General features: G+C 52.2%; 10 protein-coding genes across 10 annotated transcripts in view; 7 read left to right on the top strand and 3 right to left on the bottom strand.

Annotated features, from left to right (window-relative positions):
• Window positions 1-124: 124 nt before the first annotated feature.
• Window positions 125-1,767, bottom strand: PpBr36_08571 (uncharacterized protein; the record flags this gene model as incomplete). Its single annotated transcript, XM_029895700.1, has 2 exons — window positions 125-1,374; window positions 1,494-1,767. 2 exons carry the CDS (start codon window positions 1,765-1,767, stop codon window positions 125-127), a joined length of 1,524 nt encoding a protein of 507 aa, XP_029746701.1.
• Window positions 1,768-2,901: 1,134 nt separating this feature from the next.
• Window positions 2,902-5,045, top strand: PpBr36_08570 (uncharacterized protein; the record flags this gene model as incomplete). The annotated part of the gene is made up of 3 exons (XM_029895699.1): window positions 2,902-3,396; window positions 3,472-4,830; window positions 4,893-5,045. The coding sequence occupies 3 exons, from the start codon at window positions 2,902-2,904 to the stop codon at window positions 5,043-5,045; spliced, it is 2,007 nt and encodes a 668-aa protein (XP_029746700.1).
• Window positions 5,046-6,213: 1,168 nt separating this feature from the next.
• On the top strand, window positions 6,214-6,857 carry PpBr36_08568 (uncharacterized protein; the record flags this gene model as incomplete). Its single annotated transcript, XM_029895697.1, has 2 exons — window positions 6,214-6,702; window positions 6,795-6,857. The coding sequence occupies 2 exons, from the start codon at window positions 6,214-6,216 to the stop codon at window positions 6,855-6,857; spliced, it is 552 nt and encodes a 183-aa protein (XP_029746862.1).
• PpBr36_08569 (uncharacterized protein) lies at window positions 6,249-6,838 on the bottom strand (the record flags this gene model as incomplete). Its single annotated transcript, XM_029895698.1, has 2 exons — window positions 6,249-6,462; window positions 6,834-6,838. 2 exons carry the CDS (start codon window positions 6,836-6,838, stop codon window positions 6,249-6,251), a joined length of 219 nt encoding a protein of 72 aa, XP_029746860.1.
• Window positions 6,858-7,132: 275 nt separating the features above from the next.
• Window positions 7,133-8,337, bottom strand: PpBr36_08567 (uncharacterized protein; the record flags this gene model as incomplete). The annotated part of the gene is made up of 2 exons (XM_029895696.1): window positions 7,133-7,756; window positions 7,837-8,337. 2 exons carry the CDS (start codon window positions 8,335-8,337, stop codon window positions 7,133-7,135), a joined length of 1,125 nt encoding a protein of 374 aa, XP_029746848.1.
• Window positions 8,338-10,590: 2,253 nt separating this feature from the next.
• PpBr36_08566 (uncharacterized protein) lies at window positions 10,591-11,316 on the top strand (the record flags this gene model as incomplete). Its single annotated transcript, XM_029895695.1, has 3 exons — window positions 10,591-10,856; window positions 10,935-11,116; window positions 11,180-11,316. The coding sequence occupies 3 exons, from the start codon at window positions 10,591-10,593 to the stop codon at window positions 11,314-11,316; spliced, it is 585 nt and encodes a 194-aa protein (XP_029746849.1).
• A 1,829-nt stretch (window positions 11,317-13,145) lies between these two features.
• On the top strand, window positions 13,146-15,360 carry PpBr36_08565 (uncharacterized protein; the record flags this gene model as incomplete). Its single annotated transcript, XM_029895694.1, has 3 exons — window positions 13,146-14,212; window positions 14,289-14,674; window positions 14,747-15,360. The coding sequence occupies 3 exons, from the start codon at window positions 13,146-13,148 to the stop codon at window positions 15,358-15,360; spliced, it is 2,067 nt and encodes a 688-aa protein (XP_029746846.1).
• Window positions 15,361-16,636: 1,276 nt separating this feature from the next.
• Window positions 16,637-18,331, top strand: PpBr36_08564 (uncharacterized protein; the record flags this gene model as incomplete). The annotated part of the gene is made up of 1 exon (XM_029895693.1): window positions 16,637-18,331. One exon carries the CDS (start codon window positions 16,637-16,639, stop codon window positions 18,329-18,331), a length of 1,695 nt encoding a protein of 564 aa, XP_029746847.1.
• A 1,392-nt stretch (window positions 18,332-19,723) lies between these two features.
• On the top strand, window positions 19,724-19,973 carry PpBr36_08563 (uncharacterized protein; the record flags this gene model as incomplete). Its single annotated transcript, XM_029895692.1, has 2 exons — window positions 19,724-19,762; window positions 19,833-19,973. 2 exons carry the CDS (start codon window positions 19,724-19,726, stop codon window positions 19,971-19,973), a joined length of 180 nt encoding a protein of 59 aa, XP_029746853.1.
• A 1,083-nt stretch (window positions 19,974-21,056) lies between these two features.
• The window catches only part of PpBr36_08562 (uncharacterized protein), a gene marked incomplete at both ends in the record, with an annotated part of 1,971 nt that continues 1,433 nt past the window's right edge, over window positions 21,057-21,594 (top strand). Inside the window, 3 exons of the mRNA XM_029895691.1 lie at window positions 21,057-21,061; window positions 21,133-21,180; window positions 21,324-21,418. Coding sequence (XP_029746855.1) covers window positions 21,057-21,061; window positions 21,133-21,180; window positions 21,324-21,418 — 148 coding nt within the window. The remainder of the gene's footprint in view (window positions 21,062-21,132; window positions 21,181-21,323; window positions 21,419-21,594) is intronic.

The raw sequence follows: 21,594 nt of genomic DNA, 5'->3' as shown, positions 1-21,594 counted from the left end.
AAGGCTAGATTATTGGATCATATGAAATGAGAACGAACTAGAATGGTACAAGGAGTGTGCTTTCTCTGGTTATGAATAATTTACAGGGCTGAGTGGTAAACAGCGGCTATTCTGATGATCATGGTCATGCCCGTAGAGCTTCCACATCAACCACCTCCTTGACTGCCTCGGATGTTAAAACAAGTGGCACATCGTCTAGAACGCATATACTGTCCTCAATGCGTATGGCCATTCCGCGGAAATGCTCAGGCCAACGCTCATCGTCGGGCACGTAAATACCGGGCTCGACTGTGACACAATGGCCTTGCTCTAGGGGCACGCTCCTAGAATATCCAGGCGTATCATGAACATCCAGGCCAACATAGTGACTCAAGTGATGCGGGAATAACGTCTGTATTGTCCGCCCATTCCTCCCATCAAATTCAAAGCCAAGCTGTGTCAATTGATCGCGTAGTCCATCCTGGGCAATCATGTGGATCTTGTCCAGAGAAAACCCTGAATCCGCGCGGCACAACGACACAGCCGACCGTTGTACCTTGAGTACGGCTTCATACAGGTCTCGCTGCGCAGGGGTGAACTTGCCATTGATAGGCCATGTCCTAGTGATGTCGGTGATGTATGTGCCGTACTCACCACCGGCGTCCACCAGTACCATCTCGCCTGGCGGCAGATCGCGGTTGTTGTGCACGTAGTGAATCATGCTGCCACGGGACCCGCCTGCCACAACTGGCACATATGCCTGGCCGTCGCAACCAGTCGTGGCAAACGTGTGGTCAAAGAACAAGGCAAGATCACGCTCATACTTCCAGTCGGATCCGGATGCATCACCTCGCATTGCGGCCGTGAAAGCCCGCCCCGAGACACGGCCCGCGTGGCGCATGTTGGCCACCTCGGCGGGGGACTTGACGGCACGCAGGGAGTTGACCAGCGGCGCAAGCGGCTTCACAGCACCGGTGCCCCCGCCGTACGCGGGAGCGTCGGTGTAGATGGCCGGCGAGGCGGCCTTGGCCAGTTTACCAACCTCGTGCGCGGCTGTGGAGATGGGCCCGGCGACGTCGGCGTTCCACACGTCCATGGCTGCCTCGACGCCGCTCCAAGGGCCGGACCACTGTTCGGCCGCGGCGTCCTTCGGCCTGACGTACAGCCTAAATTCGTGATCGTTCTGGCCGGTTTTTCGGATCACGGCCACGGCATCCTGTTCGGCGAAGCCCGTCAGGTAGAGGAAGTTGGAGTCCTGGCGGAAGGGGTAGAAGACGGCGCCAGAGCGGTACCTGAGCTCGGCTGACGCCAGGATGGCGATTCCATTTTCAGGGAGAAGAGCTGCAAGGTTTTGTCGGCGATCATAGTACTCTTGAGCGGAGATTCCTGGTGTTACTGAGATGAGATAGATGAAGTAGTGAGTACATGTCTTGAACCAAGTGAGGTGCTAAATTCAGGATTTGTTTCTGATTTTGTTTTCCAATTTCCTGCCCCTTTGATTTCATGTTCCTTACATTCTCCAGCCTTTAGTATGTGCGGGTGAGTCTCATGAACTGGCTGACCGAACTGCAATTCAGAGGCTGAAATTGTCGTGGCAATCCCCCTTTCACCGAGCCTCTGCAGTGAATTTGTCCATGGTGAAGATGAATGCCGTAGAGCCCTGGTTCCCGATGGGCTTAATCGCAAGATCCCACTCGCTAATGAACCTCGACATTTCAATGACAACGATGCTCTCGTTGTTTTGCTCCTAATCCCCCCAAGAGCTTGTCGCGCTAGAGGGAATGACATTTTGACTTTTTTAAAGTGGGCGTGAAATATGTTTAAGAGATCCAATCAATGCCAGTACAGACTATTTTTTTTTTTTTTTTTTCAACATTAGATTGGTGTTCTGAATCACGCTCATCTCGGTTGCTTATAGGCCCGTGCTCTGGAAATTGTGCTACGGTCAAGTGAAATGTGCCTCTATTATGAATTGCACACGGCCTCTGGAACAAAGCAGGTGACTACAGCTTTGACTGCCTCTCAGGAGAAAAACACAGTGCAATTCTTGCCCTTTTTTATTTTGTTTGTTTGTCAATAAACCAGAAAGACCTGTCAATTGAAATACCAAGTTACACCGGCCAGTCGTAGCCCCTCGAAATCGGCACCATTCCGACCGAGAAATCAAAATAACAACAGCCAAGTTCCCGGACGTGACGCCGTTGCTCTGTGGTCGTTGCCAAACTGTGCTGGGCCCCACATGGGCTTACCTGAACTGGCTGTTATTATTGACGCAGGTGGATCGATGATGAGAGCACACCGCACCGACCAAGACGCGGGAGCAGAACTGGCCCGAGCTTTCCAGCCCACGCCAAAGTTTCTTAGAGTCGCGCCAAATTCTCCTGTTGCTCAAACATCCTCCCTCTCGGATCGAAGAACCAGCTTCACATCATTGACAACCCCGATAACCCACCACCAACCTGTCGGACGGGTGGAAAAGGCATTTCAGTGTGATTGCATCTCACAATTGAAACTCATAAGCTTAATTTATTTGCCGTTTTTCACCGTTAACATCCGATGCACAACGCGGCCCGACGCTGACCGTTTTACGTGTGGTTTCTTGCGGGCGTGTTTTGGTGTGGGCGTGTGTGTGGCGGCGGGTTTTCCAAGTCGCGTCTGTCTCTACACGCAGGCAACCCCCGCTCTGACCAATACAATTAGCTCCTATCTCTCGGTTCAACACCACATACATCACGCAGCATATTCCACACCACAACCCTCGAGCAGGTTCTTCTGACAAGCTCGACTACCTCCCTACCGCTTCCACGAGTCACGAGCAACCCGGGTTTCGACGGTTCGCCAATTCAGTTCAGTTCAGTCGTCATCCAGGTCAAAAGAAAGGCAGCGCGGCACAGGCTATGCCGACTTTGTCCTGTTGATTTTATGGCAACTGTATCACTGATCCCGTCTCCGGTGTCATTTCACCAGACGGCCATGTCTTCTCGGTCTAGAGTGCCTCTGTCGAGCAACCCTAATGCCGCTAACTCGCCCATGAGGCCCATGGCGGTCGCACATCCCAAGCCCGTGAAACGCTCACATGCCAGCAATCAGCGGGAGGAGCTTTATGGGCAGCCACCCCCAGCCAAGAAGCAGATGATAAGCAACCCATCCACCTACCGTGTCACTGCTCGGTCGCCTGTTAAGGCCAGAACTACAACACATACCATCACCCAAAGCCGGGCTGTTGGTGGACACAGGGATAGGGATGCAGCCTCACAGCAACATGTCAAGGCACAATTGGCAGATGAGGATGTGCACGATTTTAAGAAATGGGCTGCAGCGCAGAAGCAGCAGTTTGTCAAGCATGTCTTCTACCTCGACAACCTTCCTCATGAGGTTTTACCCAAAATCGAGAGGCAGATTGCGGCTTTAGGTGCTGTAAGTGTGATCCCTTTTGTCGAAGTAGCCCCTGCCCCTATTCTGAAGACGTCATGTGCTGATAAGTATTTACAGAGAGAGGACAAGTTCTTCTCGATCAGCATTTCCCATGTCGTTACCACCAGGCCTATCCCTCAGCCGCAGACCTCCCAAAAGCCCAAGCCTGACCTGAGCGCGAAAACGGACCGCGACGAGCAAGAACCTCAGACCATAAACCCGTCGCTTTTGAGCCGAAACCTTGACTCGAACTGCGCCAAGCGGAAATTGTTTGACACGCATCCGGCAGGGAGAAGGCCTCCCATACAGCTGGGAGAGGATGTCGTGCGGAGACCTAAGGCGCCTCGCCAGCAAAATGATATTTTGGGGCGGGCCCTGACCATGGGCAAGAAGATTTGGTCGCTGGAAAAGATGCAGCGCATTCTCGATATGCTCACAGAATCGGATCCTTATCGTGCTGCTACCATAGGACAAGGTGGACGTACTACCAAGACGGTGGAGCAGAGCAACCCATTGCAAATGTTGAACAAGGAACGCGTCAGTGGCCCCTCGGATCGCGACCCAACAGCATCGACAAAGGAAATGCATATATTCAAGGGTCCGTTCATATATATCTATGACATTGAGCAGAAGCAGCGTCCAATCATGGCTCGCGAGTATGCGAAGGTTGCCGACAAGATGAAGGGAGATTGGCCTCAGTTCCGAGCATCAGGGAGTGGGCGTTGTCCTTTTGTTGAGGACTATGATCAAGAAAAACACTCGAAAAAGGAGCGTGAGGTTGCTCGACAAGCAGCTGTGAATGCTGCCGTGGGCTCTGCCCCAAAGCTTCAGCCGCCCACACAGATCTCCCGGCCGAAACCCATTACTGGAAAAAGACCGTTGGCAGAAATGAGCGAGGTCTCTACTAATCGTATTCTGTTTCCGTCCAAAACAACGATTGGTGGGAATGCTCTCATGGATTCTGCGCAAGGCACCAAGCTGTCCAAAGAGGATGCTCTGTCGAACGCCTTCATCAGCACGAACCGCTCGAGACCTGCACGGATTTTTGCAGGGGAACCGGTTGCTTCCGGGCTCCAGGCTTCCAACATAACATCTGCCATCCGATCCCAGATGATATCATCGACTACGGGGACTATTGCTGGCAACAAGTCGGGTGTGAGCAAGGAGGTTCTGGGCCTGCAGCGCAAGGTCCTGGCGAAGAGTGGATCCGTCTCTCAGGATCCCAGCTCTCGCCGTCACGCCGAAATGAGTGTGGACAGCGGCCCTCTCAGTCGTTCGACCAGCTTAGGCAACCCTCGGCTCATTTTCGAGGGTGAGGAGACTCAGCATAGACGGACCCATAGCGTGCCCTCCAAGCTCCAGCCAAAGCCTAAGAAGCGTGATCCGAAACCTGGATATTGTGAGAACTGCCAGGACAAATTTGCAGACTTTGAAGAGGTATGGTTTATTCTTTCTCAGCCCGCCGTCCTAGCTCTCATCAACTAACAAATCCATAATAGCATATCCAATCACGCACTCACCGGAAATTCGCCGAAAACGATGAAAACTGGGAAGATCTGGATCGTCTCCTCGAACAGCTTGAGCGCCGGCCTCTTCCTCATCATCATCTATACAGCGATGAGACAGTGGAGCAGAACGACGACCAGTACTGATAATCAAGGACTTATACTCGCGGTACTCTGTTGCCCCAGTCTTCAAATACGACTCTAGTTCGTTGGCCTGCCAGACCCTATCCACGTCACCCCGAAGTACCGCCTTAGCGACTAGTAACACTCCAGTTATGAATCCAACACAAGCTGTTCAGTCACCCGTCTGCTTTTACCACATGCCACCTTCGCAGATACCCTTGCGCGACTCGGACAATCCAACCAAAATAACCGTTCCACTTCTCGGCTGGTTCTTGGGGTTGTCGGCTGCCTCCCCATGCTTTCCAAGCCCTTGACTTTTTGGCACTCGGTCTTTTTTATTTTTGCCAACACTCAACGCAACGCATGGCGTCTTTTATCCATACTTATGCATAGGCGGCGGGAGTATCTTATTCTTCCACTCTTTATTTTGGGCGCAAGCGTTTTAAAACCACTCTTAATACTTTTCAGAAGCACATATAGAACGGTCTCTGTCTGTCACATTGTCAGTCCAGACCTACCTCAGTAGATCACCATTGCCCTCGATCGGAAAACCCAACAGGCTTTTTCCTCGAGAGTCCAACGGAATCGAAAATCCTGGTCTCAAGAAGATTTGCACTGCTTATGATGGGTGCACCGTATTGGAAGCTCGTTCCAGGTACTCTGATACCTTGTTTGAAGATTATGTTCATTAGAGCCTATGGCATTCCCGTGGCTCTGGGAGATGAAGTAAGGAAGGACGCAGGATGGATATATATCATAGGTCAGAGTAACTTGTATGATATAGAATTATCAATGAAGATTCTGTTTGAAGCAAGCTGGGGGCAGAACAGCGATTTGCGTGAGGTTTGTTCGTGCTGATGCAACGCCGGTTCTATCCCAAGAGTACTCTGCCATGGTAGGGGTTAGCCTTACGGTCCTTTGGAATGACGCGCGATGTGGGGTAAGCTTCTCCAACGCTGAAGTGGGGTTTAGTCTTCATAGCGTAGCGCTGTCGCTAGTCCCTAGGTCTGGTCTGGCCTAGCCTTTTGCCTTCATGTAACCCCTTCGTTCTACGCATCAGCTTGGTTACCTTGATACTTTGGTTGCTGAACATCCCACGGGTCGTCTGTCAAGAGGGAGGCGTTATTTGTTGACGGATCGGTAACGAGCCGGATGCGACGCTTGCCCGTGCTTGCTTGAGCGCCCATTCACAATGTCCTCGCCACCGACACGTTACACGCGGAACCCTCAGCTACGGCGCCCGTCCCTCTCGACGCCAACACCGCCGCTAGCGCCATCCTCATTAACAGCAGCGCTCGCATCCTCATCTACGACTCCCATCCCCGACGATGCGCCCGACGCCGACGACGACAACGATGCGTCTCCACCGTCTCCGGACCTGCCACTGACCATGTCGGCGTCGGTGATGCTGACGCAGCTCCCGCGCGACGCCACAGCCGCGCTGGCGACGGCGGGAGAGTTTCCGGCTGATCAAAAGGTCGTGGTGCGCTTCAAGCCGGTCGGGGGCAGCGCGCCGGCGCTGAGGAAGGAGCTGTGCAAGATCAGCGCTGCGCAGCGGTTCGAGGCGGTGGTCGCGTACCTGCGCCGTACTCTCAAGGTCGGCAATGGCGAGAGCGTGTTTCTGTACATCAACTCGACGTTTGCACCCGCCCTTGACGAGATTGTCGGGAATCTGCACCGGGTCAGTTACTTCGCCCGTGACACATTCGGGCTACGCAGGATGGATCCGGGAAACTGTTATCGGTTGCTGACCTGCTTTGAGTGCTCAAACAGTGCTTCAAAGATTCGAACGGCCAACTCAACGTATCTTACTCCATGACTCCTGCCTTTGGATAGTGTATCTCTACGGCAGTGCCGGGGAACGTTTATAACATTTGCAGCACTCTTGATGAAAAGACGAGAGTTGCTCAGATGGTCTATTAAATGCCTATATACTTGCCTTCCAGCGACTATATGCAGGCTGATTGGTGCCTCGAGGCCTATAAATGGCCTCCAAACAAGCTAAATGTATGCAAATCTAAAGAATGCCGCTCCATGCAAGCACAACGCCTATGTACTAACACGCAACTCCAACGCTATACAGGTAATCATGCGCAGCAACGCTCTCTTGTCTATTCCAAACTCTGCTCGCCCTCAATCGCGGCTTTAAACGCAGCAAGCTCCTCGCTTGGCATCGGATACGTATGCTCAGGGCCAGGATAGGCTCTGCTCTTGACCTCATCTCGATAAGCCTCAATCGCCCTCATTGACTCTCCCCAAACGTCTCCATACTTCTTGACGAACTTTGGCAGGGAACGGCCGGGCGGGAAGTTGCCCGTCATGTCGATCTGCACCAGGACCTGTCCGGAGCAGCCATTGCCCGCACCGATACCAATCGTCGGAATGGACAGCTTCTTGGTCAAAAGGGAGGAAACCTCGGCGGGGACGGCTTCGACGACTGTGGCAAAGCACCCGGCTTCCTGAACTGCTAGGGCATCTTGCAGAAGAGATTGGGCTGCAGCAGATGTTTTGCCTTGCACTCGGAATCCACCGAGCGAGTGTTGGCGCTGGGGAGTCAACCCAATGTGGCCCAGGACGGGAATGCCAGCGCCCGTGATTTTGCGAATTGTCGGCGCCATCTCCCGGCCGCCTTCGATCTTGATGCCCTGCACCCGGCCTTCCTTGACAAAGCGGATAGCTGTCTGAAGGGCCTGTTCTGGGGAAACCTCGTAGGATCCCATAGGAAGGTCACCAATCTTGGTTTAAATGTTAGCATGGGGAATGCCAGGGTTGGGTAGGTGGTACATGCAAGAAGTAGGGAATGGGGTCGACTTACGGTGAAAGCGGATTTTGTGGCCCTTGCGACTGACCGGCAGTGCAGCAACATCTCCTCCAACACGACCTCGCTGGTATCCTGCATACCAAGGGCGACCATGGCCAGGCTGTCGCCCACGAGGATGATGTCCATGCCGGCAGCATCGGCGACATGGGCGCTGGGAAAGTCATGCGCCGTCATGACGGTGATTGGTTCCCCTTTTTTATATAGGGAACGCAGGGTGCCGAGGGTTACCTTCTTGCGCTGGTTGGCAATAGGTGTGCCCATTGGGGAATGCGAGCTATGTCTGCATTGTTGCCGCTGCTGCGGGTGCTGTGAGGTCGCAGTAGACGCCTGGGCTGGGCGGATCGAATATCTTGCCGGCGACGCTGCGATGCTGCTCAAAGCGCGGCATGGCTGTTGTGTCCTGAGCAAGTTGATCGCGCGACCCTTGACCCCCAATGCGGAAGCCACTGAAGTACACGACCGGGCCAGGGCCTTTGTGGCTGCGGGCGGGTGCATGTTTATAGTACTTGGGGTCACGTGCACCAATTGCAGTGGTGGGATGTACCGTGTACTTGGAGAAAAGCACGTGCTCCAGAGTACAGATGCACAAAAAAGGAATACCTCTTGGTTGCTGTGTGTAAACGTAATTCGCTTTCAAATTGCAACCCAACTTTTCCTGCTCTCAAATTTGATTATGAGTGACGGGAGATTGGAACAGAAGAAGAGAAATACATGACAGGAAATTTTCTGGGGCTCGGCCACATTTCGTTCTTTAATAACTAAGGTCATGATGATTTTTGCACGCGTACATTGGGGAACATCTCTCAAAATTCTGGTGTTTTTTCTAATCCCGGACTGAACCAGCAATGGCTCGGACAGGGGTTTTGAGCATGCGGAAAGGTACCCGGCTCGTACTTCCTGTGCTGGGGAGTGACTTGTAGACCCTTTTTGTTTGTCAACCGCTTGGACAAGGCGGTCACGTGACAAATTTCCACTTGGGTGTTTTGAAGATGAGTGAGTAATACCGCAAGAGCCGAGGCTCGAAACTGGACGGACGGCAAGTGCCTGAAGATCGGATCTTCTTGGACCCCATCCCGGTGGGTGGTCAGAGTCAGGTGGACTCCGCTTATTCACCGTTGACTATGCGACCAGCGATACCATGGCGGCATGGCCACATCAGCAGTTATGCCTTTTCCGTTCATTGCGTTAATTGATACTGAAAAGTAGTGTGTTTATGGTGTACACATACAGCGTCCTGCCGTGTTGGACGACTGTTTGTGGTCGCTTTGAATCTGACAGTGCTCTGTTACAGCTAGAATAGTAGCTACTGTACATCAGGGGTGAATCAGGGGGCCGTAGGTCTCGAGAAGAGATCTCGCTCACCGATTTTACGTACCTAAACTAGTCAAAGCCTACTAACCATGCCGTAGTCTTCCAGAAGTATGGTCCGATCCATTTAGTCGTCAAGTGCAGTGACAGTAGGACGAACACTTGTCAGTTGCTCCCTTCCTAGGCTGGCGCCACCAATCGATTCGGCAAGCTTTCTCGCGATGCGCACATCTGTAGCGTTGCACAACAAAGCAATTGCGCCTAACCTGCTTGGTGGAAGAAGCCTGGCCAGCTGATTCGAACAAACAAACAAACATGTTTTAACCTGAAGAAACTCTGGCGTCTCGTGACTTTTAGCCTAGTGCTTCGGGCGGGGGCGCGGCGAACTGCTTTGCTGATTGCTCTCTTACTCTTATCGGATATAAATTGGCTTGCCAGTTCTAGCCTTATCGAGGGGGTGGGTGGGTTACATTCATGATCCCCGTCAATGACATGGAGCAGCCCGCGTCTCGTCAGGCCCCAACTCCCCGCCCTGCATGAGCCATCTGCCTAACTGACGACATCTGCCCAAACCGTTGCGTGCACAACGGCAACTCTTCTTAAACCCCCGGTTTTTCACCCAACAGCCAAGTACCTCTTTGTCCACTTTCCAAGCGAACCCTCTGGAACGACAGCAATCTTGCGCCTTTTTTTGTTGGTTGCGTATCGACACCGACACTAACTCGCAACAAACCAGACCGCTGCTTGCTGTGCGTCGCTCCGACAAACGATCCAGACTGTTCGTTCCGGCTCGTGTGTGACCTGGACTATAAAACCACATAAATTACCCCAACGACCCGGTCAATACGGCTGGTGCAGCGACCACCCGCGACACCTAATCAAGACATTCTTCCAGCCTAAGGCGAGCACGACGGAACCGTCGATCGGACAGCGAACAGACAACCAGCCAAGATGAGTAGTCCACGGAGGAGGATCGAGACGGATGTAAGTGCACCGGAACCAACAACGCTGATGAGGAACTCGGTTGCTGACAATATTCTTTGGCTCTATAGGTCATGAAGTTGGTGCTTTCTCGCCTCCGTTGTTTGTGAGGGATACCAAGCTAACAAATGTCTTTCCACTATAGGATGTGAGAAGAGGTCCCGAAGAAGCCCTCATATCCAAGTAGCTAACAGGTTGAAAGGATGATGAGTGACTATGAGGTTACCCTGGTCAACGACAACAGTATGTATTACATCTAAGGGAATCTTAAACTCTGCATTTACTTGATAGCCCCGCGTCAAGATGCTGCAGCTAACATGCATGTCACTTCCTGTAGTGTAAGCGTGGCGCCTTAACCATTCCCATCGGATTACGATACAACGCCCCTGCGCGAGCCCTTCCTCCTGTCGCTCACGAAAATTCTTTATGAGACGGACGACGAGACTAAACAGCATCACTATGACAGGCAAGAATTCTACGTTGTGTTCAAGGGTCCGGAAGAGAGTTAGTTTCCCTGTGCCAATAAAGGCTACACCAGGCTCCATAGTCTTATACCGACGGCGGATTGGTTCGAAAAGTAGGGCTAACGTGGTTCGATCTTGGAACTCAGCACCCTTTGAAGGCGGAACCTGGAAAGTTCACGTGGAGCTACCAGATCAGTACCCATACAAGTCGCCCAGCATCGGATTCGTCAATAGGATCTTCCACCCAAATATCGACGAGCTGTACGTAGCCCATACGCACTTTGTTGACTTGGTGCAAGTGGTGGACTTAATGGCTGACGCTTAGTGCCGTCAAACTAGGTCTGGCTCGGTATGTCTGGATGTGATAAACCAAACATGGTCGCCCATGTTCGACATGATCAACATCTTTGAGGTGTTCCTGCCACAGCTGCTCCGGTATCCGAACCCGACCGACCCGTTGAACGGTGAAGCGGCTGCACTGATGCTTAGGGAGCCAAAGTCGTACGAAGCCAAGGTTAAAGGTCAGCTCATTTAAGCCTTGATAACCGATATTACTGTTTCATATGCACTAATTCTGCAAATAGAGTACGTGCAAAGATATGCAAGCAAGGAGGCTGCAGCCGATGCAGGAAATGAAAGCGAGGATGACAGCGACATGTCATCTGTGGCCAGCTTCGGCGACGAAGATGAGGAGCCCGCCGGCACTATGGACGACGTGTAGTGGCCAAACATTTCGTCGGTGTCAGGCTCATCAGATCCGAGAGTCAAAACGAAGCCGAGTGTTACGTCACTATCCCTGTCGTGGTCTCTGCTGTTAAGGTTCTCTGCACCATAGGGGCAGGCATCTCGATAACTTCCTATACCGGCCGGCTGCTAGACCGTCAAGCGAGCTTCCATCAGGAACTGGACGTTCCGAACCTGCAACGGCAGGATAGTGACGTTCTTGCGGACTTTTATTTTCCGAAAGCGCCCTGAAGCAGAAGATACAGCGACAGCAGGAAAGCTCTTGTTCACTGGGGTTCTCCGCGACGCTCGGCCTTGTCCTCGACATTTTGGTCTTGGGTCATCACTGGGATATACCTGCCTCGTTTTCACGTTTTATTGACATTCGCCACTCAATTGCTTACATAGGAGTTAATGGGGCATTAGGAACGGATTATATTGGTTTTCTTTCACGACATACTGGATTTTGTTGTCAAAATTGCTTTGGAATCCCGGGGTTACTTTGCCAGTTTTCTTTTTGCTTTTTTTTTTCTTTTTTCTTGTTTTGAGTATCCCCTTTTGTTACAGGCGAGAATGATACTCTCCTCTATGTAGGTAATTCCAGGACGCAAGTTGGCAGTTGCGGTGAGTAGCGAACTGCTTGACAGGAAGTGGAAGGCAGTTTAGGCAAGGAATAAACAGTTGTCAGGATGTTGATCTTGACATGAAGAAAACATAGCTTCAACTGTCTTGGCTTGACTGACTTGTACCGCGTGGCGTAGGGTCATAGATGGAGATGACAACTTAGCCTTACTATCGACTTGTCCCAGCATCCAGCTTCAATATTTTTCATTACATGAAAGGGCTTCAGACAGGTCACCTAGTATTCAAGCCAAAGGCCCCTTGAGAAAGTAGTCTCGGAGCCTGTAGTTTATATACCAATTCGTCAAACATGTATCGACTTTGATGTATTTTTACACCTCTTCTACAAAAATATGATAAAAATCTGCCAAAATGCATAGCCTTGAGCAGGCGATGTAAGATGTGTTTGGTATCAGAGGGAAGATGATACACAGCCACTGAACATAATTCTACATAACGGCTGGATCTAGAAGCCAAGAGAAGTAAATGACCCGATGCTGCGGGTAAATTCCCAAACCTACCCTGCCCCGCTTCTGTTGGTGGTCATTGAATGCCTGCGCCTCTGGGCTTAGCTCACTCTAGGTAGATGCAGGTGCTTGGATGCTACCAATGAGATAGCTGCCTCTAGTACACTACATTGTCCACCATCACCTTCACTCCGTAAAGCAAACTGTCGCCTGCCTTGCCATGTCTGTAGCCCCAAAACCTGGGCGGCTGAGGTTACCGATACGCCGGGCCTAAACGAGAGTCGAAGGATGGATTCCTTGCGTTCGTACAGTCATGATCGCAAATTGAGCCCGCGCTAAAGTCGAGCAGAATTGAAGTTGATCTGACGAACAAACGTGGTTAACCAACAAACCAGCATTTGACTCCAACCTCCAATGCAAGAGCGCAGTCGCTAAATCTTCGCGACCGTTGACTCAACAAGTTGATTTTTCTCTTTGATGACCCAACCATTTCCGGGGGTACTTCATCAACATTCGGCGAGTGGTTTCGCAAACAGGTGCATCGCGTCTTTATTGGTTTTTTACAACCGGCGCCAAATATCTTTGTTCGTTTCACTACAGAGCTTAATTTAGCCCTACCATCCATTCGCATCGACAAGGGCGGCCAACTGGTAATGCCAGTACTTGGTGTGGAAAGAGGTCGTGGGATTTGGATCGGACAAAGCAGCACACGAGATATATAAGACCTGTCGTCAGGCGGATGACCGCATCTTCTGCTCTGATGGGGTCCAACTGCACCACAGTGGACAAGGAGCAACGTGAAGGAGACGCCATAGATACACCACCCCTACAATCACCATCAGCGGCAACCTCTGCTAAATCGTCACTGCCATTAAGGAAGTCACGGTCGGGCATTCTCACACGCGCGCAATCCAAGTTCGTGAAGAAGACTGCTATACATCAGAAGGGCCATTCCCTGCCTGGAGCCTCCTCGCCAACCAACTTGAAGCGCAAAATCGACAGCGCCATGGATTCATCATCTTCGCTGGAAAAGAGCGCCAACTGGAGCACGCTCTCTGCGCTGGACGTCGCCGTGCAACAGCGACGGGAGAAGACGCCAGCGACCTCTCAGGGTCAACCCTCCGGGCAGCGTCTGCGCAGGACCTCCATTCCACAGTCGTTCAAGGCTGATGGGCCTGGTCTGTCAGAGTATGAAACTGCGCGCGCAGAACTCAAGTCTCGGGAGCATGCCCTGGCGTTTGACCATGACTGCTTCGCGGAGGCGACTGGGCCTGAGCGAGAGGCCAACGAGGTTTTGCAGCGCCTGAGGAACAAAGACGAAAAGCTGTTTGCGAACGCCTCAAAGACGTCAGGCTTCAGTGGGCAAACACATGCGCGCCATATGGGGGATCACTTCCTCCACAACGTCGACCTGATAAACCAGTCGGCCCTCTACAAGGTAGCTCGGCGCATGCCCAAGGGTACCCATCTTCACATACACTTCAACTCTTGTCTCGACCCAAATTTCCTGCTGGATCTCGCCAAAGACCAAGAACGAATGTTTATCCATAGCAACAGACCACTGCTGCAGAAAAGCGACATGGATCTATGCGAAATACAATTCAGCATTGTTCCTGTCGAGAGTGAGGAGGCCGGCTGGAACGTGTTCGAGCCAGGATACGTGGCAGGTAAATGGATGCCATATGCTACTTTTCGCGCGCAGTTCTCGGGCGCCGGTTTGGTAGAGAGCTCCGTCGACGAATGGTTGCTCAACAAGCTCGTGTTTGGGGCGGACGAGACCTACGGAATACACCAAACAGTCACAGGGTAAGTCGGGCAGATTTCTTCGGGTTTTCTTTTCTACCCAACTTCTCGCTTTTGCTGACCATGACTGGGACTGAAGAGCTTGGGAAAAGTTTAATGGCCGGACTCGAATGATGAAGGGCCTTTTCAACTACGAAACTGCGTTCAAGAGCTACACCCGCGCTTGTCTACAGGATTTCGTGGATGACAATATCCAGTACGCAGAGATCAGGCCGAATTTCATGCACACGAACCAAGTCTTTTACGACGACGGCTCCGCCAAGCATGATAATGAATCGATGATGAAGATGATCAAGAGTGTTTGCGACGAGTTTATGCCGCCGGCGCATCAGAACGGTCGAAAGGTGTACTTTAAAGGCATCAAGGTCATCTACTGTACGCCAAGGATATTCAAACGAGAGCAGGTGGCGAATGCGCTGGAAGAATGCATCAAGTTCAAAAAGATTTGGCCCGATCTGATAGCTGGTAAGCTCAGAACCTTTCCGATCCATGTTGTGGTCTCGGGGCTTGTTGGTTTGTATTGACATGTCATTTTAGGTTTCGATCTCGTGGGTGAGGAGGCTGCCGGTCATCCTCTCAAGTTTTTTGTGCCGGAATTTCTCAACTTCAGGGAGCAATGTAACAAAGAGAGGCTCGATATTCCGTTCCTGTTCCACTGCGGAGAGACTCTCGAGATGGGTGACGACACACCCGACGGCAACCTCACCGATGCGCTGCTTCTCAACTCGAAGCGCATCGGGCACGGTTTTGCCTTGGCACGCCACCCGTACATCATGGAGCAAATGAAGAAGCGCAACATTTGCCTCGAGCTCTGCCCCATCTCGAACGAAGTCCTGGGATTGACCCCAAGGGTCAAAGGGCACGCCATGTACAACCTGCTGGCGAATAACGTGCACTGCACTCTGAACAGCGACAACGGCACACTTTTCCGGTCTTCGCTGAGCCACGACTTTTACCAGATGTTTGTTGGAAGGAGCGACACCACGCTTCACGGCTGGAAGCAGCTCATCAAATGGAGTATCGAACATGCCTGCCTTTCTGACGACGAGCGCAGGGAGGTCAACGAGCGTTGGGAGCAGCTGTGGAGTGAGTTTGTGCACTGGTTGATTGAGGAGTACAAGGATCTCAAGGCGGATGATAACGAGGTCTAGTAGATGGAGGACATGCTCCTCCGGATTCAAATATTATATGAAAGTTGTATTTTACGCAGCGCTGTTTGGTAGATGCATTGCAGCTTGGAGTTTAAGCATGGGCGGGCGTTTGGTAGTTTTGCAGCGGCGTTAGGCTAGATGGTGGACGTTAGACCAAGGACTCGCTGTAGGACAGTTGGATTTACGTGGGGGGTGTGCTATTGAACGGACTATTCTTTCACATTGATGTCTGACGACTCTGATGAATGTTGGAAGCGCAGCACATGGAGTCAAAGGAAACAAGGAGCCAAAACTAATTTGACGATGTCATTTGCGGCCGGCCTTAGTGCTCCTTTTAGGGGGTTTTTACACGTTTTGTTTGTTATACTTTGACAAGCAGTGGGGCTAATGCAGGTTTGTTCTGTACTGCACATGGGGCCCTGCCTCAGATTCATATATTCAAGGATGAAGTCTAGACTTGCTAGACTTCTGGAAAACGTTTAGGCACAGCCACCCAGGCGGCCGTCAAGAATGTATACTTTACCGCCTCATACTCTGGGGCTGTGCATCCGCCCGCGGCGAGTTGCATGAAGACATTGAGGCTCCTTTTCTGCAGATCAGACACGCTGCCAACCCAAAAAAAAAAAAAAAAAAAAAAAGGCAACACACGCTTGTCTTTTTTTTTTTTTTTTTTTTTTTTTCCCAGTCCAGATTCTGGAGGCGGGGTTTACTTGGCCTCTCACTTGTAGATTGTCGAATGGTTCGCCTCAAAACATCCCGACCAGTCGTCTTCTCATAGTGGCATTTTTGCGCTTGTCCCCTGCAAGTCTGGGAACTCAGCCCTTCAGCCACAACGTCAATGGGATCATTCACAAGATTTTGGGGGGCGCTCTTTAGACAGGCACGACTGCAATTCCTGCAATTCATTTAATCCCCGACCAGACTAGTTCTAGTCTAGTTCTAGTTCTCTAGTTCGGATCACCTCCTCGACCGTCTCTGTTTCAGTCATAGTTTTCTTCACATCAACATCGTTTTGCATGAATCCCTTGTTTACTTTGAGATGCTTTGAGTATTTCATATCACATACTAGGCATAACCCTGCACACCTCACGCAGTAAGCCGAGCTAGTTGGTGAGTTGTACAGCCAAGGCATCTACCAGCTTCTGTGCACTACAACCGGCCAAGGAGGGTACCCCCAGCGTTGCGAGCTGGCTTTGAGGCAGCACGAACCTGGCAGGATCCTACCTGCTCAGCCCTACCCCTAAATCCTTTCGTACACCGTCAGGCCTGCGGGGAAATGACAGAACCCGAGGCAACCCGGGACGGCCTCTTGCAATGGTGGCCCAAGGTCCCAAACGACAAGACGGACAGCGTGGAATGGCGGCTCGACGTCATCACGCTGCTGGCCGTCATCGGCGAGTCGTCCATGGCGGAGCACTCGCAGGCCATCACCGCCTCGAGCCTGTGCCTGCTGCCGCGCATCCTCCCCGCGCCCCAGGCGCTCCTCAAACCCTCCAGACCGCAGAGGATGCCGCAGACGCCAGCCAAGGTGACGGGCGTGCATAGCGGCGTCGTCCTGGACACGGTCGGCTTCTTCGCCAACATCATCCACCCACTCGACAAGCTCCAGCCGTTTGAGTTTAGGATACTCCGTATCCAACACACCCATCTCGTGCCTGAGGAAAGGCGTTCTGCGTCTGTGGCGGCGGCGGCGGCGGCTGGTGGTGGTTTGCTTGGAAAAGTCCGTCAGCTGCTGCGGCGTGAGCCTGTTTCTAGGAACAAGACAAAAGAGTATGAACTGCAAGAGGGATTCGGTCCTATGCAAGACGACAACACCGAGCGAACAGGGGCTACAACCTCCATGGACGGGCGGCGCGTGGCCGATCCAGAGCAAGGCATGCACCGGCGGCATACCAAACGGGAAAGGCTCACCGATCTTGTGTCCAACCCGGGTCTAGTGAACCGAGCAGAGAGGCCGGCGGTCCCGGCGGCGCTCTTCAGTCCGCTGCACGTCCTGGCCGTGTTCAGCATGCTGCTCACGGTGGCGCTGCTCGTCGGGGCGCGCATCTGGACCGACGGGCCGGCGACCGTGGCGGTCGCCCTCATCAGCCTGCAGAGCAGCCTCGTGGGCTACGCGAGCTGGTGGAAGCCGGTGTTGATGCTGCGCACGCACCACCACGCGGTGCCGCGCGGCGACGTCATGATCCGCACGCGCGAGGGCGCCTTCGTGCTGGTTCGCTGCACCGAGGACGTGGCCCGCGAGCTGTACACGGCCGGGACCGAGGAGTGCAGGTACCGCGTCGGCGAGAGGTGGTACCGGTTCATGATGGGACTGGGCACCATGATGCTCATGCTGTCAACCGTGCTGCTGGGCAACTGCTCCTGGTACATGCAGCTCTTTGTCGGCTCCAGCTACATCTGCCTGAATGCAATGTACTGGGCTATGGGCATGCTGCCGCGAAGCTTGTTCTGGGACTTGAGCCGGTACACATGTGATGAAGAGACGCCGCCCGGGCTGCGGGGGGCGCACTTGTCCAGACGTCAGCAGCAGCAACTGCAAGAGGAAGGTGGTGGCGGCGGCGGCGGCGGCGGCGGCCACGACGACTCCGACGACGGTGACGGTGACAGACTTATCCACGATGATGAATACGAGCATATCCCCAGCTTCACGCGGACGCTGTGGTATGCGATCCGGGCCACCAAGAAGACGGGCTGGGTGTTGCGCAGCGGAGCGGCACCCATGACGGACGAGTGGAAGAAATGGCTTGACGAGGCCGAGGCGGCGGCGCAGGACGAAGAGAAGGCAAAGGCGTGGAAGGCCGTCATTCGCAAGAAGCAAATAATCGCCCACGGCGCCGGCGATCAGGAGCCGGCCCAAACGGGGGCCGCAATCCCGGGGCTGAGCGACCTGGGGAAGCAGCATGCACCGCTCACTGAGGTTCAGGGGCTTGCCCCTGGGTCAAGCGCGGTGCCTCTCACGGACCATCTATGATTTTTTTTTTTCTTTTCTTTTTTTTTTCACTTTTATGACCATTGAATGTATAGCTGGTTTTAGCGGGTTCTGCTTTATGTTTGGTCATTGTATGATCAGTCAAGGATACGGTAGAGCGAGTTTTCTGTTAATGCTGTTTCTTCTTCTTGGCATATAGGCGTCGTGGCCTCGATAAAGAGAATGGGACAAAATGGGATATGAGCCTTCCTCGTCACAATCTAACCAATAATTTGAATCCTTGACACTACCCGATTCTGTCAGATTGCACTCAACAAAACCAGACACAAACGCCTCGACCCTGAGCCAGTCAAGAACATTCATTTATTATCAAGATCCGAATGTGGTGGATATTCAGCTTGACTCTGGACCTTTGGACGATGAAATGTTGGTGCATGCACGTATGATCACAAGACCAGTGAGGTCAACCATGCCGTTGACGCAATCAGGTCGGAAGCGTATTTGCCAGGCATGCAGGTTGACCAACGCTCCACAGTCGAATAGAGAGGCTCGGGAGAAGTTGGGTTACGCAGATAAATGTCCGGGACGGTCCCGATAGTTTGCGGGGGAGACACACCCGGTCCTTGCCGGTCCACGTATCGAGTTTGTGTGTTGTGTTGTGTGTGTGTGTGTGTGTCTATGCATGTGTCCATGTTTCGGCCGGCAAGAGTAAGGGGAGGAAAAAAAAAAAAAAAGCAATCTCCGCAACGCCGCAATCCACCCTCTATGTGTTCTGGCTCAATGCGGAATGAGAGGGTAACAATTGACTGATGAAAGGTGGAAATTGAGGCAGGTGGCCGCTTCGGGATCTGAATTGGCATGTAAGACGGCGCAATTATGGTGCCGCTTGAGAACCTTGTCAAGCCTGTCTATGTAATACAATAAATACATTTTTTTTTTTTGGAGAACCTTGCAAGATGGAGTTTTCCATTAAAAAACACCGCAAGCCCCGCCAAGCAACAACAACCAAAATTGGATCCGGGGGATCGCGCTTTGGCGAGTGCAAGGGGCCTTAGTAAACCACCAAATTACATACGGCAGATACTATTTGCAGACCCACCCCCTTGCTTCAAGCCCAGGCTAGACTTTGGGGTGAGTGACTCACACTTTCTCAGGTTGCCAAACTGAGACGTCCGCCTTTTGCTAAGTTGAATTGATCATTTTCATTCGCCAGAGACCTAGTGTCGAAATGGGGGGATACAAGAGAATTTTTCAAAAGTAATCCTTTGAATTGAAGAATTGAAACATTGTACTGTTGTAGAGTTGGTTTCTCCACTTTCCAGCAGAGGTGCGGAATACGTTTCCAGGGCGGCGGTACGGAGTACTACTATACATGGATATCAATCCAGGAGCCCAGTAATCACCAACGCACTTCGTACCAAGTAGCTCTCAAAAATGTGCCGGTCAGGGTGTCAGGTTCATGGCACGGTCACGGTCAGGACACCGCGAACAACCCTTTGTACTACTCGGCCTAGTACAAGTCGTAAATCCTTCACAATTTCAGAGCTGTAGAAAACAACAGATCATCGTGGTCGCATCCCGGTGCAAAACCTCGGAATCCTTTCGTTATCCCGACGTACCGCCGCGGCACGAAGTCTATAACGCCGCTGAAATCCGGCTCCGCTTTTCTGCCACGAACCTGTAGTTGAGGATTGGATCCTATATTCTACTCAGTGCGTGCCTAGGTAGAAGCAAGCAAATAAATGCCTCGGAATTGCTGCTTGGGGTAACTTGGATTGATCATTTAGTTGGATGATTGTTACTGATTGTCCAGATCAGACCAATCCCAACTTCAATCACTTGGTACTTTGGCATAGCCCGCACGGCTGGTTGAAAGAAACCGTGTCCGTTTTGTTGTTTCCATGATTGCGTAGGGCTGATGTAGCAAGTACCCGTTGACACCGTAGGCCTCAATTTTGAATTTTGGTGCTTGGGATTATTAATAAGATAAAAAGGGTGGGTGGACGACATCACTAGGACATGGGACACGAGGCCTGAATACGCACTCAGCCCCCTTCAAGCCCACCCAATGGAACCGACAACCACATCACATCCATCACACACGCCCTAGGTGGGTTGACAGACAGATAATTAATGTACTTCGTAGTTGATTGCTCCATAATATCAATGCAGGATGCAAGGCTCAGAAACTCGCCTAAAGTCCTGCGTCGTAATATGTGTGGAGGAGTGAGATGAAAATGCAATTTCCATATCTGGAATCGGCTGCAAGACGACAACGAACATAGAATCCAAATGGCAGGAAAGTTCGTCACTAGACCACATCCCTATGCCTTGATTTGTCAACCAAGTCGACCAAGGCAGCGTTGCCCCATAAGTAAACCGGCAGGCAGCACTTTTGAGCACCAAATGTTGCTACCTACTCAGTCGCATGCGCTAACTAGGAATCCGTGGCCAGGCTGGCTGAGAGGAGGTTACTTTGGGACCTATACGCGGCCCCTTGTCCCCGGCTCGCAGCTATCGGCCAATGAGAACGCTGTCGCGTCCAGTATCCATCACCAAGTTTGATTGGTTGCGGCTGGCGGACGGCTCAAAGAGGCGGAGCTCGTTTGCGCGACCGTGCTTCTTGTCCCTGGAGCAAAATAGATTATATGATTGATCACAGTAACACGGGCGACTATCATGGCCTAATTGGCGTCTCCCAATTTGTTTTCGATCTGGTCTCAATGGGAGTCGTTAGTTACCTTGAGTTTCCTGCAAAATCACTGCAATGATGTGCGCGTTAAAACTGCGCGAGCCGTTGATTTCTCAATAGGTCTTTTTACGCACCAATCGTTTTTTGCCAGGGCCCTCAAGAGCACACCGGGCCATTTCGGGCTTAGCGTGGAAAAAGTGTGAGTCACACATCCTTCCCTGGAAATGTTGGAGGGGAAGGGCGTGGAAGGGCGCAACCCACTAGCGCCAAACCTTGTATCGGTACATCAAGCCTGCTCCTGCACTAACGAAATTTGCAGTGCCCAACCGCCGAAAACGTTAGGCAGCCCAAGTCACTCTGCCATTGGGTTACACCGAGCGCTCTGGGCTGTCAGCCAGCAGGAGGCTGCGCTTGCTTGGTAGACCGTTGTGGGTCTTGTTTGGCCTCGCAAGACTGGTTTCTGCCTGAGAAAACCTACAAAAGTGCCTGACTTCCCACAAATCTTCACAGCCCCTCCGGAACTTTCTCCCTTCCAACTCCAAATCATTTTACTCCCACAAAATAGAAAGCACATTCATGATCGCCAAAATGCGGTCCTAAACGCTTCCCCCCC

Source organism: Pyricularia pennisetigena, chromosome 5, assembly GCF_004337985.1.
Source record: "Pyricularia pennisetigena strain Br36 chromosome 5, whole genome shotgun sequence".
Lineage (NCBI taxonomy): Eukaryota > Fungi > Ascomycota > Sordariomycetes > Magnaporthales > Pyriculariaceae > Pyricularia > Pyricularia pennisetigena.
Note: the sequence above shows the minus strand (reverse complement) of the source record. Positions and strands in the feature narration are given on the sequence as shown.